The sequence below is a fragment of the Engystomops pustulosus genome, chromosome 5, assembly GCF_040894005.1.
Source record: "Engystomops pustulosus chromosome 5, aEngPut4.maternal, whole genome shotgun sequence".
Taxonomy (NCBI): Eukaryota; Metazoa; Chordata; class Amphibia; order Anura; family Leptodactylidae; genus Engystomops; species Engystomops pustulosus.
In genome coordinates, this window is record NC_092415.1 from 107,025,485 (window position 1) to 107,045,639 (window position 20,155).

The 20,155-nt window shown below is 39.8% G+C and overlaps 1 protein-coding gene across 9 annotated transcripts in view; it reads right to left on the reverse strand.

The window, feature by feature from the left end:
• ABITRAM (actin binding transcription modulator) overlaps positions 1-19,795 on the reverse strand; it is a 35,955-nt gene extending 16,160 nt beyond the window's left edge. For 4 of the 9 annotated variants that reach the window (XM_072152810.1, XM_072152808.1, XM_072152811.1 and 1 more), the window contains exons 1-8: positions 19,362-19,479; positions 18,376-18,465; positions 11,161-11,212; positions 8,338-8,467; positions 5,266-5,342; positions 4,817-4,886; positions 4,128-4,259; positions 2,308-2,382 (exon numbers count right to left, since the gene is read on the reverse strand). In XM_072152810.1, the coding sequence (XP_072008911.1) occupies positions 2,359-2,382; positions 4,128-4,259; positions 4,817-4,886; positions 5,266-5,342; positions 8,338-8,467; positions 11,161-11,212; positions 18,376-18,465; positions 19,362-19,455 (669 nt within the window). In that variant the 5' untranslated portion in view covers positions 19,456-19,479 and the 3' untranslated portion in view covers positions 2,308-2,358. The other 5 variants (XM_072152813.1, XM_072152815.1, XM_072152814.1 and 2 more) reach the window with 5 other exon arrangements.
• Between the last annotated feature and the right edge of the window lie 360 nt (positions 19,796-20,155).

Below are 20,155 nucleotides of genomic sequence, written 5' to 3' on the forward strand. Positions count from 1 at the left end.
TTTTTAACGTATGGTACTATCCTTGGTGATCCCTCCCTAAAATTATCTATGCTATTCTAACTGGGTGCGGTTATGATGGGGGGGGGGGGGGGAGGGTGGTAGTTACTCACTGGTAATTTTGTTTCTTTGAAATACAACAGCAGCCTGGTTCTCCCCTTCCTTTTCTTGTTTAGTCACAGGTGTTGAAAAATAAATAAAGTGTGTATGTTGGTATGATGTATGTTGTGAGCCTTTGGCTTGTTCTAATCGTAAGTTATATGTCTCATGCACTCACTGGTAGCGGAAGGAGGTACCGAGATTTAAGCTGATGGTAACCCTGTGAGCTGCTCTATAAAAAGGTAGTGGTGTCAGAATTCCAGAACAGCTGACAGGTTTTTAACTAAAAGATCGTGTAGAGATAATACACGTCACTCTAGGAGAGTAGTTTTTCGGGTGCTCGAGTAGGCTACTAAACCATCGACAATTTTCTCAAAAAGAATACTTGCCACTCCTTGTTCGTTTTCATTTGAACATGATACATTTTTTTATTTATTACAAGTGGAGGTTTAGAATGGCAATCCAATTCAAAAATGCAACGTTTCGGTCTACGCAGAGACCTTCATCAGGCACGGATTGCATGGTATATTGAGAAAGAGACAGGTGGATAGATGTGCGGTGCTATGACCGCTAGAGCGCTGGGGAGTGTAGCAACGGAACCATCCGCTCAGGAGGAAGGATGAACTGTACAGCTGTCCCTTGAAAGAGCAAATGAGAGGGTCTATAGAATGCAAAAAAACCCCATCTATCGTCTGCAGACTCTTTCAGAATGCACCTGGAGGAGACTGTACAGGGTTTTCAAAAATAATTATCGAAAGGAGTACAAAACCTGTCTGCTTAGGAGATCCCAGGAAGAAGTTGCTCAACAGAGAAACCTGACACAAACTAAATAAAAGACAGGAAGTCGTATCAGTTTTGAATTTTGATGTTTTGAGCTCCATTTCTTGTCTTGTATGTTTTATGCAATAATCAAATAGATACAGTGCCTACAAGTAGTATTCAACCCCCTGCAGATATAGCAGGTTTGATAAGAAGCAAATAAGAGCCTTCAAACAAGAGCAGGAATTATTAACAGATGCATACATCTTACAAACCAAAAATTTATGTTGCTCAGTTAAATTTTAATAAATTTTAAACATGAAAGTATGGGTCAATTATTATTCAACCCTTCAAACCACCAGAATTCTGTTTGGTTCCCCTAAAGTATTAAGTAGTTCAGGCACAAAGAACAATGAGCTTCACATGTTTGTATTAATTATCTGTTTTTCCAGCCTTTTCTGACTGACTATTTAAGACCCTCCCCAACCTTGTGAACAGCACTCATACATGGTCAACATGGGAAAGACAAAGGAGCATTCCAAGGCCATTAGAGACAAGATTGTGGAGGGTCACAAGGCTGGCAAGGGGTACAAAACACTTTCCAAGGAGTTGAGCCTACCTGTCTCCACTATTGGGAGCATCATCCGGAAGTGGAAGGCTTATGGAACTACTGTTAGCCTTCCACGGCCTGGACAGCCTTTGAAGGTTTCCTCCCGTGCCGAGGCCAGGCTTGTCTGAAGAGTCAAGGCTAACCCAAGGATAACAAGGAAGGAGCTCTGGGAACATCTCATGGCAGTGGGGACATTGGTTTCAGTCAATACCATAATTAACGTACTCCACCGCAGTGGTCTCCATTCCAGACGAGCACGTAAGGTACCTTTACTTTCAAAGCGTCATGTCAAGGCTCGTTTACAGTTTGCTCATGATCACTTGGAGTTTTTTTTTCTTCCTAATTTTTAGATGTTTTTTATTGTTATAAATAATTAACTTTGTCCACACCATTGCCATTGGATGTTTTAAATCAGGGGCCACATTGGGTTGTGTTTCAAAAGTCAAAGTAACACAAAAGGTACGGCACTCAGTGTTCGCGTGGTGCACGTGGAGAGACTAAGGAACGCCAAATTTCAGTATGAAAGAAATATCCCGGCACTCACTTTTCTTCTGTTTGCTGAAGTGTTTTTATTCGCTGTTTACATATTACATACAGAACGCGTTTCAGCTTATATCCAAGCCTTTATCAATTGCTAGTGCAGGGATTAGAATGAATCCCCTACTGTTGACATCACGCTACTGGCAAATCCAGGTTGATGTGTGCAACAATCAGGAGGCAGAGTAACAAGTCATGCTGAAGTTCTAGAAGAATACTTATTTTTACTATGCTACAGTAAAATTCAAAACCCATCTTTTCAGGCAGGACCATCACACCTTTAACTTAATGTAACTTTCACTCACCCCACTTTTTTCTTCTCTACTCTATGTCCTCTTTCATAGATGGTGACTGATTCATTGACCATGATCTAATATACACTGTCAAAAAAAATAATGGAAACACTGAAATAACACATCTTAGATCTGAATAAAGTATTAAATGAGAATATTTTGTGTACAAAGTTGAATGTACTGAAAATCAATGGAAATGTATTAACCAATTTGGATTCAATCTGGATTTGGAATCACACACAAAATTAAAATGGAAAAACACACTACAGGCTGAACCAGCTTTGATCTAATGTTCTCAAGTCAAAATAAGGCACAGTATTGTGCGTGGCCTCCATGTGCTTTTATGCCCACCCCAACAATGTCTCGGCATGATCATGATGTTGTGGATGGTCTTCTAAGGGATCTACTCCATGACCTGGACTAAAGCAACCGCCAACTTGAGGTTGGTGGATGGAGCAAGAAATTATGTCCCAAATATGCTCAATCAGATTCAGGTCTGTGGAACGGGCCAGTCCATAACTTCAGTACTTTCATCTTGCAGGAATTGCTAACACACTCCAGCCACATGTGGTCTAGCATTATTCTGCATTAGAAGTAACACGGGGCCAACCACAGCAGCATATGGTCTCTCACAAGGGGCCTGAGGAACTCCTCCTCTCGGTACCTAATGGCATTCAGGCTACCTCTGGCAAGCACATAGAGGGCTGTGCAGACTTCCAACAAAATTCCAAACCGGTCATGCTGAAGGATGTAGGCAGCAGAGTGCTCTCCATGGAATCTCTAAACTTTCATATCTGTCACATATGCTCAGTGTGAAGCTGCTTTGATCTGTGAAGAACACAGGGCGCCATCCTCTTGGAGTCTGTTTCTAACAGTTCCTGCAGAAACAGGGGCCCTCCTACGCCCCCCCCCCTCCCACGTCTCCTGGTGTACTGGCCTGTCTCTTGGTAGTGCCTCCAGCCTCTTGCCACGACCACTGTGGAGGAGTGTAGCATGAATATGCTAGACTGAGTGCGGAGGAAGACACGGAACGGATTCACATAGGGTGATTTGCATTCACTGAGAGATAACTTTGGTAACAAAATGTGAGTTTATAGGCATGAAGAGGAACAATTTCAGCAGGTTATAAAAAGGTTTATTTAAATGTAGCGACAGGTTCCCTTTTAAGTGTATACTAATTCTGCAGGGTATCATATACTGTCTATACAGACAATAATGCATCTATTTACCATCCTGGGTAACACCAGGTACTACAGCTAGTTTTTTGTTTTTTTTTGGACCAGTGTACAACCAATGTCACCTACTTTGCCAATCCTTATTATACACTATGCAATTCAGTAAAATCAATATTCATAGATTGTCCTGGTTACAGCAACAAACTTATTTTCTGTCATGTGAAAAATTTAAATGCATAAAATGGAAAGTATTGTCATATAGAAAGATATTTTAATTGCTTCAAAAGGCAAAAAGTCTCAAGTTGGCACAGCATTGAACATTACCATTAAGCGAGTGCAACCAGGAAATTACATTTCAGTTCTAACCATTCACATTTTTCCAAGACTTCGAAAAAGACAATTAAAGCAAACGTGTCAGGTTTTAAAGACATGGAAGAAATGAAATATAGATCTCCTCCAGTTACCTTCATCTGTGCAAAGTCCACATTTTGAGGAGTTTCTTACATGTAAACATACGATTCTAATACCAAGTAATAAAAAAAACGAGATGTGAACATGATGTACAGTCCATAGTGTAACTTATGGCTTATAAATAGTGGCCATTCCACGTAGAGGTAGAATTGTAAAGGCTGCTTAGACTTGATTTTATAAATCCACCTTTGAATCTGGTATCGATGTCCGCTTCAGCAGGACTTCTTCATATTGCGTTTGGGAAAGAAGTCCCTCTGTCACCGTTTTACTCTCTTCAAATTTTGGCAGCACAACTGCAATGTAACCTTCTGTCGATGGCTGAGTTGGAGAGCAGAAATATTACATGAATAACTTGTTTAGTCAATTAAAGATGAGAATTTGTGTTATGTTCAGGGTTAACATTTACTTTAAAGTAAAACCTTGGCCCAAGGAATTGCTTATCTGCAGGTGTTTAGCTGCTAGCTGAGGTTTTACCTTGCCCCCCAGGTTAATCTCTATTTGCCATGGGAAACCGTATAGTACAGCTAGAGAATCCAGAAGGCTTGTTGTGATGGTCTGTAGTGATGTCACAAGCAGGTGCTTCAGATCGGCCAATTACAAACATGCTCTTTTCTTCTGGTTTCAGGAGGTGAGCCGATGTCACAACCAGGAATTGCTCACCCACATCAGAATTAGATGAATCTGAATCTAATTTTATATACACCAGATCTCTCTCAGGCTAGGAAGAAGCCAGTAACATGATACAGGTATCCTTGGAATTGTTATCAAAGGCTCTCTCAAGCTGTGCTAAAACTATTTTTTTGTCTGTAACTTTACAGTTATGCTTTAAAATGGTTTAGATCATTATACAGAATTTGAGGAGTCTATGGTCTCACCTTTTCCTTAAGTAGCTCAGGATTGTGAAGAATATTTTCATTTACCTCCAGTAATCGTCCTCTGATACAACTAGGAGAACAGAAGGAAGAAAAATAGACCAATGATAGGCTTGAGGCATAAGTAACCTTCAACAAGCTGTACATAGATCCCCAGTACAGTGTGTACATGAGGAGAATTACACTTTCCAGTCTTAAATTCTCAGTTTCTCTTTCATTTGCTAATGGCTAAAGATTTGCTGTAGGATGTCTCTCATACAGAGGAAAGTCTGCCCCATAAATCCCTCAACATATAGGTCCTATACATTTATCCCATACATTTTTTAAGGATCAGTTTACATGTCAACTACTAAGCACTTCAATAGCCATAGAGCTCTAATACTGCAAAGAATCTACCGAGCTAACATATTAAATTTGTCCTAAGTGGTTTACTGTAATTGAAAAATGTGCACCTGTAAATAGTGTATTCATCACCATCACAACAGGTTATGCGACACAAAGGTGCAAACTCTGTTAAGAACTGAGCCCCCTGAAAAAAAAAAAAAAAAAAAAGGAAAAAAACTGTATTAGAAGCAATTCATTTAATTTTTTTTCAGACCTTTGTAATGAATCCTGCATTGAGGATATAGCTAGTTCCTGGGTTACGTTCAAGACAGGTTTTGTAGGTTAAGTTGAATCTGTATCAAGTTGGAACTGCTATAATTAAGAGTTTTTTGTCACTGTGACAATTAGATTTCAATATTTTAGGTTGTGATGGGAACAAGAATGAACAATAAAGCTAAGCTACAAACACCTTTCATAAATCTTATGTTATATGATCATTACAGCTTGGGGCTATAGTTCAAAAAATTTTCAGCAAACATCACAAGAGGTCACATTGGGCAGAGAGCGCCATTCGTAACTAGGGGTCGGGAGTTAAGCAAAATGGTTTTTTTCCCCCACATATGATGCACACTAACGCCACACCAAAAAATGCAGCTGGTATATGAACAGAGCTCATCAGACACAATAAGACTAAAGTCAAAAATTCAGCTGCACATCCATGTGCTCTGGAAAGGGACCCAATCCCTCCTAAAAGTAGTACAAATTCCCATTTGGATTCCTTTCCGAGTTGAACTCAGTCTTGCGTAAGTTGCAATTCATTATTAACTATGACTTGAAAGCAATGGATTTTTTTTTTTTTTGACACCAAATAACTAAAGAACAAGATGGTACCCTTTGGTCGGATCTCTTTACAAAACCAACAGACCGGAATAATTTTTTTTCTATCTAGTATGATTTGCCTACTATCTGTAAAATCTTCTTTTCAGACACATGAATTTTTTGTATATTGATTTTGTATATATTACAGTGTGAGGAAAGTCTGTGTTTGAGGCCCGAAATGTCACAGTTGTTTGCTGTGAAAAGAATAATACATTAAGCAAGAAAACCCTTTTTTGTGACTGGAATTTCTACTACTTCTAATATCAAGACTAACTCATAAGGACCTCTATGGCAATTATCAAAAGCAGTGTAAACCAGGCTGGAGCAATTTACATTTTTACTTAATTTGTTTTTTAATGTGGCAACCAAAAGAAGATAGTGTGATTTTTGTATTCCACATGGAGGTACAGCAGGGTCTAAAAGCAGTGAATGGGGCCACACAATCATTTTATGCATGCATCTACTCAATGGGGGGGGGGGGGGGATTTATTGTTAAGCAGGCTTTTTGTGCCAGTTTTTTTAGGGTATAATAAGAGAGTTTTGTAAGTCAGTCTTAATCGTAGTGGCCTAGACATCTTCAGAAATGTGGCATATGATGTGTTAATGTCAGCAGTGTATTTGAGACTTTTTGCTGAAAAAAATTAGCAGATTCCAAAGTGTTTTTTTACACCAGGAAGGAAATGTTATGAATTTGAAGCAAAATCACATCCATCACATCTTGATTAAATTGGCTTATAGAGATGCTTATAGATCCAGACTGTGGTAATATTTTTATATTTGTTAGTTATCAATGGCCTCCTTCCTTCTAAAATCAACTTTCAAAATTATGCTAATGAGCCTGAGGGCCATGGGGGGCGTTACCAGCGCCCCCGTACTGTAGCTTTGCAGGTGGTTACACTGTCACACCCTCTGCATCCCCCCCACCTCCCTCTGCCTGATGTTCTCACAGCAGCAGAGGAAGGGGAAATGCTCCAGCACAGTGTAAAAGCCTTGGAATCTGCAGAATGCAGCAGCTCTGGTAACACCCCAAGAGCCCTTCAGGCTCATTAGCAGAATTTAGAAAGTGGCTTTTAGAAGGAAGTTGGCCATTTGATAACAAATATAAGATTACCAAAGGCACGGCACCTGGATCTACAAGTACTGTATATACTCGGCTTATACGTGAGTCTGTAAAAAATGTAATACTATACTCCCCTTTCTGACGCCCCCCCCCCCCATAGGTCCTCTTCTTGCTTACAATGGTCCAGTACCTCTTCGGGTCCCCTTGCAATGATGGCAGCTCACAAGCAATGACGTCGGCTGACATCACTTAGTGTGCTGCCCGAGTACGGCAGGCTATATACTGAGGGGGGGGGGGGGCTGTGACCAATTTATTTCTCAATCTTGGCTTATACTCGATTTAATAGTTTTGCACTATTTAGTGTTAAAATTAGGGGTCTCAGATTATACTCGAGTACATACAGTAAGTGCTCCTGGTTTATCATGCTTGCTAAAGGGAAAAGTGGAGTAAGTTGCCCAATTCACAAAAATCTGCCATTGAGACATTTGTATGCCAGAAAACTATAGTGGCTGTCCTTGTGACTCCCTGTGACGGCATTGGTCATTTCTGAAGTGCTGTCACAAATCAAGTGTAAAAACGTCATATAATGCTATACTATAATATGGCAGTATAACCGTAAATGCACCGACCCTAAAATAAAGGGCAGGTGTCCCTTTAAACATACAGTGAAAGATGTAAAAACAAAGCTCACAAGAGAATGTCAGAAAGCGTTTTTTCATCAGATTCACTGCATTTGTATTCTTTTTCTTGCATGGAAAATAAAATACTGGCAAAAGAAAGTACAATTTGTTACACAGAAAACAAGCCCTTATACAGCTATGTAAATGTAAAAAGTTATGGATTTTTTTTTTACTTTATTTCATAAACCAAGATACATATATATCAAAAAATGATATTTCCTACAATAAATGAAGGGACTTCCAGATTTTTAAAGGAGGGAAGCAAAAAATTGAACAAATTAAAAAAAAAAAACAACAATGGCGGGAAAGTGATAAAGGAGAGGTGTAATTTGTACCACACAGAGAAAAAATGTAAAAACACCACCAAGCAAGAAAAGGGCGTAAACTCAATTTTAGTCTTGCAAAAAACAAACCACCATACAGGTCCGAAAAAATAAAAGTATTGGCTTTCGCGAGGCAAGGATTTAAATACAGAAATGCAAAATTAAAAAGGTCTGTGGTGATGAGGCATTAAACAGTATAATAAACATTCTAACAATGATTCAGTCATAAACAAACTGCATACAATGTCACATACTTACTCTTTTAGACTTTCCTGACACTTTGTTTTGAAGTCGACTACAGTTGGCGCTGATTTGGTAACTAATACTAGAAATATTTTTGCCACTTTGAAGAACAGGGTGGCATTCTGCCAGTGTAATGACGCAGATTCTAAAAAATAAATAAATAGAGATTTAAAAGATGAAAGGCAAGTCATAATAGTGTCATATACATATAGATGGTTTAGATATTCACTTGGGAACAAGGGTGGCTTTCCACTCCTGCTGATGGCTGCACAATGTGATTGCTGAGTTTAGTGAACACAATTTCCATATCACAATATTTGATGGCACATTCATGGGTCATGGTATGGGTGTAGTTTCCTACATTTTAAGTACCGTAAATGTGACGGAGCTTAAATACAAGCAATGTGCTTGATATGAAGAAGTGAAGAGACTGCCATACATTTCAATATTCCCCGACAACCCTTTGTTTCCCACCTCATTCTTAGCCATCACTAAGTTTATGCACATGAATGTTAAAACACAATCCCTTTCCTTGCCAGATTATTCAGGAAAATTTGCTGCGTTTTTGGCAAGAGCAATTTTTAAATTTTGACGTGTACAAATATGACAGCATAAACAAGTATACTAAACCCCAACAAACCATATATTTTTATAAAAAATAGACATTTGGCCATATTAATAACATTAATAAGTTTCTATGAGAACATTTTTATTTAAAATAATGCAGAATTTACTTTGAAGCAAAAAAATGTGCCCCAAACAGAAAATGTGTTTCAAACCTACTATTAACATGTGCAGAGTTCATAGATACCGCACATATTTAAATGAGTACATCAAATCATTGAAATGAGGAAATATATATGCATGTCAGTTTTTCAGCTAGAAATTTTAAAATGGCAACAGCCTGCAAATACTGGTGTTTAAATCCCTCACAACTGTTGGACGTTCCTAAATGCCCTGTTGCGGGTGGATAGCATAAGTAACGATCTACAAGTAGACCGATACAGAGGCACTGCTAAATCCCCATATACTGCAATACAGTAGTATTGCAGAATATGGTGGGAGTGATCAGACACCTTAGGGTTAAAGTTATGGGTGGGTGTAGTTTTAAACCTGCCTTAGTTAGTTGGTTACGTCCATTATAAGAATGTTTAGAGTTTTCCTCAAACCCTTGACCATGAATAAGTCCTACGGGACAAAATGCATTGGTTTTTGTGTTTGTGTCCATACCCATATGTTGTGATGCTAGTTGTGGATTTTTTTAAAGAAACAATTAAACAAAGACCTGATTCCTGTGAACATGTGCGAGTTTCTACTTTCTATAGGAAAGACAATTTGTTGCCTAGAACACAAGCTCCAAAGCAAAAAAAAAAAAAAAAAGGGCAGCGACGTTAAAGGAAACTTACCACTATGGATCTACCTATTAAGGTAGATCCGGTGGTAGGTGCATCTAACAAATGTAAGGATAGCCCTTTTTAGGGCAAATCCTTTACTCACCTCTATATTTTCTAATCTTTAAGGAGAGTAATATGCAAATTTACTTAAGAGACTACTGGGGCGTGGAGTAGCCAAAGCTGAGGCTACTCCACAACCCAGTAGCCTCTTTGATCCTCCTACCCAGACATCTTCAGATCCGTAGTGGAAGGTTTCCTTTAAGGGGTTAAATACCTTAAAAAGCAAATGCACCCCTCAAACCTTTATATTTTTAGAAAGCAGACTACCTAGCAATTGAATTTGTTTTGATCAACCGTTGACAACTGGTATCACCCTCATTCAACCTTGTATCACAAAAATATATTATATATTTCCACATAACACACAGTGGAGATGTACAACCAAATAGGGGTGCAAAAATAATAAGTCAAAGTGAGCAGATTTATATATACCACAATAGTCAACAAGAATTTACACTCCCAAAAATGCAAATGTATTATTTTATACACACTGCCACCTTCATGCAACTTTTTAACAAACTGATAACTTTAATTTTCATGTCATTTTTTCCACTAAAATATGTACAAATCTAGACTACGGTAATTAATACAAAGCAAATATACTTTCACAAAACCGTAAGATGTGAGGAGTTCATACATACCCAAGATGTGTATGAGAGCCAATCTATTTTTTCACAAAACTTCACAAGAGGATCTCACAGATATGCTATGTTATATATCCACAAACCAAACTAATAAAGAAGGTCACTATTAAATGGGTGTAATATGTGCGGCATTATCTGCATTTTAATTAGCTCACATAAAAATACCCCGGAAGCCGACACGGTGAAACTCTCTGAGTGTGGTGAGAGCCTGGTGTACGACTTAAAAAAAAACTTTGAATAAATAAAAAGTTAAGTTCTATGCTTGTGATTAGATTAAATTTCTTTTTTACATAAATAATAATTCGTAATGGTTAAATTGCACTATGTTGTAATTTTTATCCCACATATAAAGCAATGGAGGAATAAAGGATTCCAGAACATGGAATTGGTGCTAAACTTAAGTGTCTGCCGTGTGTGTTTTCATGCAAAACACTCTACCGTGGGGGCCCTAAAATATCCAGAAATACCAGTGACTGGATTCAGCATCTCCTCTACGGTAAAAGAAGGCACCATAGGAATTGCCTCTACTACAGAAGATGATATCATTTTGTGTAATTTCAACTTGATGGGTAATTGTTTGCCATGGGTAAGCCCCCTAGAAGCCTTGAGTCTGGGATGTCCCCCAAACCACCTGGGTTATAATCTGCTGCTAGAAGTATCCTAAAGATTTAAAAGAAATAATTTTATCTTGCTAAAAGTGTAAATTATAGCTTAAAAATACATTAAATTGCCTGCTTTACCTGTTTGAATGCTGCAGTATGCAATAGTCTTCATAAAGTTGTCCCTTTACATCTGAAAAAGAAAAAATGCTAGTAAAGACAAAATTTACAGTTTAAAGTTTTGCTTTCTTAGATACACAGTACGGTTGAAAAAAAAAAACATATCCACCAACCCAGGAAGGAAACACAATCATCAATGTTACTTTGATGTATAAAGGCATCTAGGCCCCTCTTGAAGCGCTCTGCTGTTCCTACTGTGACCAGCACCTGAGGAAGGCTATTCCACAGGTTTACAGCTCTCACAGTTAAAAAAAAAAAAAAAAAAGGCCTGTAGCCTAAGGCAAAAGTACAGTAAATTACCAACATCCAGAGGCCTATTTGTAACTAGGGGTCGTCTGTAAGTCGAGTGTTCTTAAGTAGGGGACCACCTGTATTATATTTGTATATGTCCCCTATGGTTTGTAAAGCGCTATGGAATTTGATGGCGCTATATAAATAAAGATTATCATTATTATTATTCTGTAGCAGCCCGGTGGACCCCAGGGCTGCCTTCAATAGATGCCTGTTAGATTGTGCTTTCAGGCCATCACATCTGTAACACCCCATACAATAAAATAAAGTTGTTACTGAAGCCGCATGATGAACGCTGTAAAAAGAAAACTTGCAAAAATGATATTTTCTTATAAAAACAGGATAAAAAAAGTGATCAAAAAGTAACATTTATCACAACATGATACCAAAATATAGTTTGTCTTGCACAAAATAAAAAATAAATAAACAGTACTATAAAAGAAAAAAATTACAAAATGTTATGCCCATTACTACATGGCAACGCAAAACCAAGTCTCAGGTTTGCGGGTTGTGGATCCTCTGGACCACTTCAGACGATAACTCTAGACACTACCTGGTACCCGGTTTTCACCAGAGCACGGCGCAAAGCGGGTTAGACAAGCTGCGGTGTGGTACCACTAGGTCGTTCCTCAGGTGTGACTTGTCTGCAGTGGCGGCCAAGGTTGAGGTACAAGAACGGCAGTCAATCTCGTGGTTAAAGTGTAGGCACAGAGTCAGGGCAGGCGGCAGAGATGCAAAGTCAGAGTCCAATCTGGGGTCAGCAACAGGAGATCCAAGCAGAGGGGTACGGGAACACAGAACACAGGACAGCAGCACGGAGGAACACTGGTACACGGAGGGACAAAGGAACGCAGGAGACACAGGAACGCAGGAAAATTGCAGTAAAGCTTTCTCTCAGGCTGTGAGGCACAAAGATCCAGCAGGGCTTGCAGGAAGAGGCAGGCTTATATAGAATTGGGCAATATGGCCAGCGCCAATTAATGGCGCGCCTGGCCCTTTAAATCTGGAGAAGGAGCCGCGCGCCCTAGCAGTCGGGGAGGGGAGCGAGCCGGGACAGGTGAGACGCGCTGGCGGGGCAGAGCAGCACGGGTGAGCCCGTGACCCGCGATATGGGCCGCGGGACCACCCGTGACACGAAGCAAATTTCTCACACAATGAATTCTGTATTTTGCAAAACAAGTTGACCATAAAAGAAAAAAAGCTATATAAAATGCCGTAGTCGTGGTGACCCATAGAAAGAGAACATATTTTTAAGGTACATTGAACGCCAGGTAAATAAAAAAATCTAAAAATTCTAAACTAGAATTCATGATTTTCTTAAACCCCACCCACCCTGAAAGAGTTAATAAAATCTCATTGTTAGCAATTGAATGGTATACCTGAAAAGATTATCTCATCCTATAAAATATAACCCCCCCCCCCCAAAAAAAAATAAACATCTTCTAGTATATCCAGGTTCTTCTCAACAAGAAACTCCCCTAGATTTACTCCCTCAAGGACATATGTTGCCTGTGGAGTATTAGCCCCCAGGTGCATAACCTTACATTTATCCACATTAAACCTCATTAATCCCATGCTGGCTGGCACTTATTATACTATTTGATGTCACATTCTCCTTAATGCGATCTTAACCCCTTAAGGACGCAGGGTATTGTCGCTCATTCCTCACTCTCCATCTTCAAAAATCCATAACTTTTCATTTTTTCCGTGTACAGAGCTGTGTGAGGGCTTATTTTGTGCATCACAAAATTTACTTTCCTGTGATGTTATTTATTATAACATGCCATGTAGTGGGAAGCCAGAAAAAAATTCCAAATGTGAAAAATTTTAAAAAACATGCGTGTGCACCACGTTCTTGTGGGCTCAGTTTTTACGACTTTCACTCTGCCCTCCAAATAACACCTCAGTTTTATTTTTTGGTTCGGTACGATCGCGGTGATACCAAATTTATATAGGTTTTATTGCGTTTTAATACATTTTCAAAAATTAAACGAATGTGTACAAAAAAGAAAAACATTTTTTTGCCATCTTCTGACGCTAATAACTTTTTCATATTTTGGTGCATGGAGCTGTTTGATATGTCATTTTTTGCAAAATGAGCCAATGTTTTCATTGCTACTATTTTGAGGACTGTGCAACATTTTGATAATTTTTTATTACATTTTATATGTCATGTAAAAAGGTGTAAAAGTCGCGTTTCGGACATTTGGGCGCCATTTGCCGTTCTGGAGGTCATCGCCGGCGTAACAGTTTTTATATTTTGATAGATCGGGTATATGTTTTATATCAGTTCTAGGGAAAGGGGGGTGATGTGAATGTTTAATATTTTATTAATTTTTTTTCCCACTATTTCTTAGACCATCTTGGGCAGCGGTGGCGAACCTATGGCACGAGTGCCAGAGGCAGCACTCAGAGCCCTTTCTGTGGGCACCCGGGCCATCGCCCCAGCACGCCAGACAGGACTCAAAGAATCTTTTTGCAGTCCAAACCAACTTAAAAGATGCTGCTTTCAGTCATATTTTGATACTTACTTTGTTACTAGGGACTGTAGGAAGAGGGAGAATGAATAGACAGGGCTGAATTATCTTTGGAGGACCTCCTGCTGGCCCCACAATTCTCTGTGTACAGAGGGGCACTGGAAAGAAGCTAAAATGATGCAAATTTTCCATCTTTCTACTGTGAGCAATAAGTTACTGGTTTAATTTTTGGTTGGCACCTCAGGATAAATAAGGGGGTTTTGGGTTGCTTTTTGGGCACTCGGCCACTAAAAAAGTTTGCCATCACTGTACTTTACTCCTAGGCTACAATAAACAGCTGTAACAGTTATAAATGATGTCTTCAATTAAGCTTTAGTGTTAATCCTGGTTCTTATGGCAGTCCAACATTTTTAAAATTCAATTGTCACAGAGACCCAAAAAATTTTGTCTGGGTTTACAATTATAAAGTATACAGTTCCAACTTACATACAAATTCAACTTAAGAACAAACCTACAGACCCCATCTTGTACGTAACTGCCTGTATAATATAATACACACACATACATACATACTTATATTAGGAACCATGGCCAGGAGAAATAGGAAATAAGTCCTCTTCCTTATGGAACAGCTCATCACCTATAAGGTACTAGATGTCACTAATGTATGTGCCTAATGACTGACTACTAGTGTGTGAGGTAGAATCATTGGGCGCCAGGGTCGGGGGGAAGGGGGCAGCATTTTAAATTTTTGCCTCAGGCAGAAAAAAATGCTAGAATGGGCCCTGGCAACCCTTCCAATATTTTCCCACAATGGCAGCTAGCCTTACAGGCCTTTAATTGCTTGCCGAAAATCTAGAGCCATTTATGAATAATGGCACCACATTTGCCTTGCGCCAGTTACTTGGTGGCATACCAGTCATTAGGGACTTTCATCAAATTTCTATTTTTTAAATGCCACATTTTTTAATTTATTCTCTTTTATCTGTAAGGCATGGATGGTGTATTCCAGGCAGTCTATACTTGATACCTATAGTAATAATATAATGACCCAGTATAGATTTGAATGTCTCCCATGTAAAATTAGTATCATCATGTGGCAGTACCTGATCCCAGTCTATATCCTGTAGCCCTAAATTTCAGGAAGTTGGCAGTTTAGGAGAAAATAATTCTGTTATGATCACTATGTCAACTTTGATAAAATGTCACCTTTGTTTAAATAGAGTTTAAAAATGTAAGCCTTGTGTACAAAAAAAAATGTATTTGATTTGCTATTTTCTGACACCAATAACTTTCTCATACTGCAGAGGAGCGATAACATGAGCCAATATGGTGCGCCAGGCTTTTAACCCCTTAGGGACGTGGCCCTTTTTCGTTTTTGCATTTTCATTTTTCACTCCCGACCTTCAAAAATCTGTAACTTTTTTATTTTTCCATGTAAAGAGCTCTGTTTGGGCTTGTTTTCTGCATAACAAATTGCACTTCATAGTGATGGTATTTATTATTCCATGCCGTATACTGGGAAGCGGGAAAAACATTCACAATGCAGTGACAATGATGAAAAAACGCATTTGCGCCGTTTTCTTGTGGGCTTGGATTTTACAGCTTTCACTGAGCGCCCCAAATCACATGTCTATTTTATTCTTTGGTTCGGTACGATCACGAGGATACCAAATTTGTACAGGTTTTATAATAATTTCATACATTTAAAAAAAATTAAAACCTTCTGTACAAAAAAAAAAAATTCTTCATTTTGCCATGTTCTGGCACTAATAACTTTTTCATACTTCAGTGTACGGAGCTGTGGATGGTGTAATTTTTTGCTACTTTTGATGACGTTATTAATGCTTTCATTTTTAGGACGGTATGGGCTTTTGATATTTTTCAAAATGGCAAAAAAGTGACATTTTCGACTTTGGGCGCCAATTTCCATTACGGGGTTAAACCCTGGGAAAAATCGCTAATATATTTTGATAGATCGGACATTTTGGGACACGATGATACCTAATGTGTTTGATTTTTACTGTTTATTTATATTTATATCAGTTCTAGGGAAAGGGCAGTGATTTAAACTTTTACTTTTTTTTACTATTTTTTTCATATTTTTTGAAAAAAATTTTTACCATTGTTTTAGATCCTCCAAGCTAATTTAACCCTGCAGGGTCCGATTGCTAATACTATATACTGCAACACTACCGTATTGCAGTATCTAGCTATTTTACAATGATTTTTAATAGCCTGCCCTCTGGTGGCTATTAGAAATCATTTCACCTGGCAAGCCTACGAGTCTCAATGAGACTCTAGGCTGCCATAGCAACCGATCCCCGCCCTCCGATGACGTTCCAGGGGGCGGCGATCGGGCATCCAAGATGGCGGCGCCCATGTAAAGGTAAGTTAGGTGCCGCGGTTGGGTTCGACCGCGGTACTTAACAGGTTAACTGCCGCGATCGGTGCCAGCACCGACCACGGCAGAGACAGGCGGGTGTTGCCTGTATTATACCCCTCGGTCAACAAGGTGTTAAAGGGCACTGGCAGGATTGCCAGAGGCATTAAATGGGTTAGTATCCGTGATCAGCGCCAGAACTGATTGGGAGTGTTTGTCATATGCCAAGAGCTCAACTCATAATCCCTCTTAATATTCCCCTTGCTGCCTACTGATTTACTATTATGGCGACATTATAGGACACCTGTCATCAGGTCTGTGTCACTTGTGAGCTGCTCCAACAGGTAGTAGTGACAGGACAAGGATCCCATCACAGCCTTTATCTAGTCAATTCATACATTAATCATTGTAAAATCATCTTTTCTTTATTATGTAAATGAGGCTGGTCACATGGTCAGAGGCAGTGATGTCACTCATGTTACCCCTCCCCTCTCCTCCCCCTGCTCATGTCTGTGTGTAAAGCATTGCTGTTGTGTATGCTGCATCTGCTGACATGCTCTCCCTCCTAATACACAGACATCAGCTACACATGTGCCTGACATGTTCTGCTATAACATGGCTGCCTGGAGCTGTTGTATCTCTCCTATACACACACACAGGCTGCAGGGGCCGCCAGCACCAGGAAGCACATGATTATACAGGCTGTCAGTCATGTGTATAGTAGTATTTCATACACACACAGGCTGCCGGGGGTGTGGCCACCAGCAAGCACATGGAGCAGCCTCACATTATTATACAGGCTGTCAGTCAAGCACTGGGGGTGGGGCCACCAGCACCAGGAAGCGCATGATTATACAGGCTGTCAGTCATGTGTATAGTAGTATCTCATACACACACAGGCTGCAGGGGGTGTGGCCACCAGCAAGCACATGGAGCAGCCTCACATCATTATACAGGCTGTCAGTCAAGCACTAGGGGTGTGGCTGTGCCTCCCACTCATGAATAAGCTGGACAGCTTCAATATGCTAATGACTCACTGGACATCACACAGGTCATTTGCATACAGCTTTAGGACCTCATTGCTTAAGTTTACAGGCATGTAGAGGGACAATGAAGGGATAGAGGCAATGCTCTTTAATGGCAATTTATATTTAGTTTAGGGGGGGTTATTTTGCCTGACGGGTTCTCTTTATCAATTGCTAAAAAGAAAAGAAAAACAAAACAAACAAACATACATTTTGTATCTCAGTGATCATACTGCACTACAGAACTAAGGGTATGTGTCACACTCATCTCATCTATATCCATCAGCTTCATAGGTGCATGTGCGATTTAACGGCCAACAAATACTCTATACTTTTGTTTTATCTGGTCATACTGACCCAGATGGGATGCAAAGTGGAAACTATCAGAATGAAGCATGTAAGAAATTGGTACAGCTGAGGTTTTTTGGAACCCTTGATCCTCTTCATACATCTTAAGTGGCTAGATGAATAGGGATGTTACACTGCTGGAAGGTGAAGCTTTGCCCCAGTCTCAACTTTCCAGTCCCTAATAAGGCAAGTAGCGATGCTGCCACCACCATGGTTCGCAAAGAGGATGGTGCATTTAGGAAGATGACCAGTGGTGCCTTTTCTTCAGACACAGCAGTTGGCATTTATGCCAAAAAGTTTCATTTTGGTTTCCTTGTGAGCAGAACATCATCTTCCATATGCTCATAATGTATCTTCCATAGATTTTTTTTTACAAGCAGGACTTCTTATGGCTTTTTTTTATGAAAGTGGCTTTCCTCTCACCACATGGCTCACAAGTAATTGCAATTATTTCAGGGTATGCATGTCATAACAGTGCCAAAACAAGCCCTAGTACACCTTCTCCAAGCTGTATTCCCTTTGAGAGATATCGTCCAAAAAAAAAGTCTTCAGATCAGTGTGGGTCAAACTTTCTGTAACGCTGCCAATCAGTTGATGCAGAAGCCTACACCATCAGCTCTACTCTTTGGAATAAAATATGTTTTTACTTTACCTGTTTTGTACCATCGTGTAAAATAACGATCAACCACAGAAGGAAACTGTTGACAAGCCTCAGCCATATAAAGATCAATGATAACAGAGCCTAAAAAAATTGAAAAAAATGACCATAAGATAAAGAGGCAATTTATATTAAACTACACACAATTCATTATTGTTTCACCATTACTATATCTCAGCATGCGGCAAACACCCCCAATGAGTGCTGGCACTCATGACGGGTGTTGACCCATTTAATGCCTCTGGCAATCCTGCCAGAGACCATTAAAAGCCTTTGGCGCATAGGTGCCGCCATATTGGCTCATGTTGTCGCTTCCCTATAGTATGAGAAAGTTACTAGTGCCAGAATATGGAAAAACAAAGAATTATTTATTTATACAAAAAGTTTACATTTTTAAAATCTATTAAAACCTATATGATTTTAATATCCCTGTAATTGTACCGACCTGAAGGATAAAGGAGAGGTATCATTTGGAGTGAGCAGTGAAAGCCATAAAAGCAGACCCCACAAGCAAAATGGCGCAAATGCTTTTTTGGTCAATTTTACCACATTATTTGCCTGCTTCCTAGTATATGGCATGGAATATGCCAAAAAGTACTATGTGCTAAGCATAAAATAAGCAAAAGTAATAGGAGGGAAGCAAAGATAAAAAGGGCATCACCTGTAATGGGTTAAACTACGTTAAAAATAGGATTTTCCCCTCTTAAAACTTTATTGTAAAAATATGTATACAGGTAAATTACACATTACAGGGTGTAACGTTATATGTGACTAGGGCCAGGTATAGACAGCATGTGTCCGCAGTCTCATCCGCTCTGACAGTGACACAACAGCATTTAGCTTCTTCATAGCGGGACACACAGAAGCCATGTAACCTGCCATGAATACATTTTTGGAATCTCTCCTCCACCTTACTTCTCCCGCTCCCTGATCTCAGTCATTCGGAGGAGTGTAACGGCAGGGAAGCTTGAGCTGCATACACACATACAGCTTGTACTCCAAGTGTCCCCTTGTCTTCCGGCTGTACACAAAGGCTATGTGTGAGTGTATCTCCAGCACGGGAGGATGTAGCATTATATACAACACTTGGCACAGAACCCACCCTCACCTCACGTGTTCCGTGCTTAAACCAGCGCCAGGACAAACAGGCTCCTATTTCCGGGATGCGCTTTCGTCACGAAATGAGGAGCAGCATTGCATTGGAGTTAGCTGATTCATCACTGATTCGTTTAACACAGAGATCAGCAGTATTCATTGATAGGCGCCGGGGAGAGATTACATTATATAGACAGCGGGCATGTAGAGAGACGAGCAGTGTTCATTGATTTAGAAAAGGGTATATAAAGATAAAAGAGCTGAATGGCTAGAAGAGAGATGTACCGTATAGGTATTAGAGCAGGCAATGTATGGAAGTAAGTTCTGGCTTAGTGCCCATTTTTTTGTAAACTGCTCATTTGTAAAGTGATGCTGTTCTACCAGGGATATAGCATACCTCCCAACTTTTGGGAAAGAGAAGGAGGGACAAAAGTCCCAACCCTTTTCTAAACCACGCCCATTGGGGGCATAGCATAGTTTAATTTTGCTTAAAGGAAACCTACCACTTGTAGTGGCAGGTTTCCGATGGCAATACCGGGCACCAGCTCAGGGTGAGCTGGTGCCAGAGCTTATTTTAGTTAGTGTTTTAAACCGCGGTATCGCGGTTTAAAACACTTTTTAAATGCTATAGCCGGCGCAGGTAGGTACGCGCTCGGCGCTTACCGTGCACGCGGCTCTC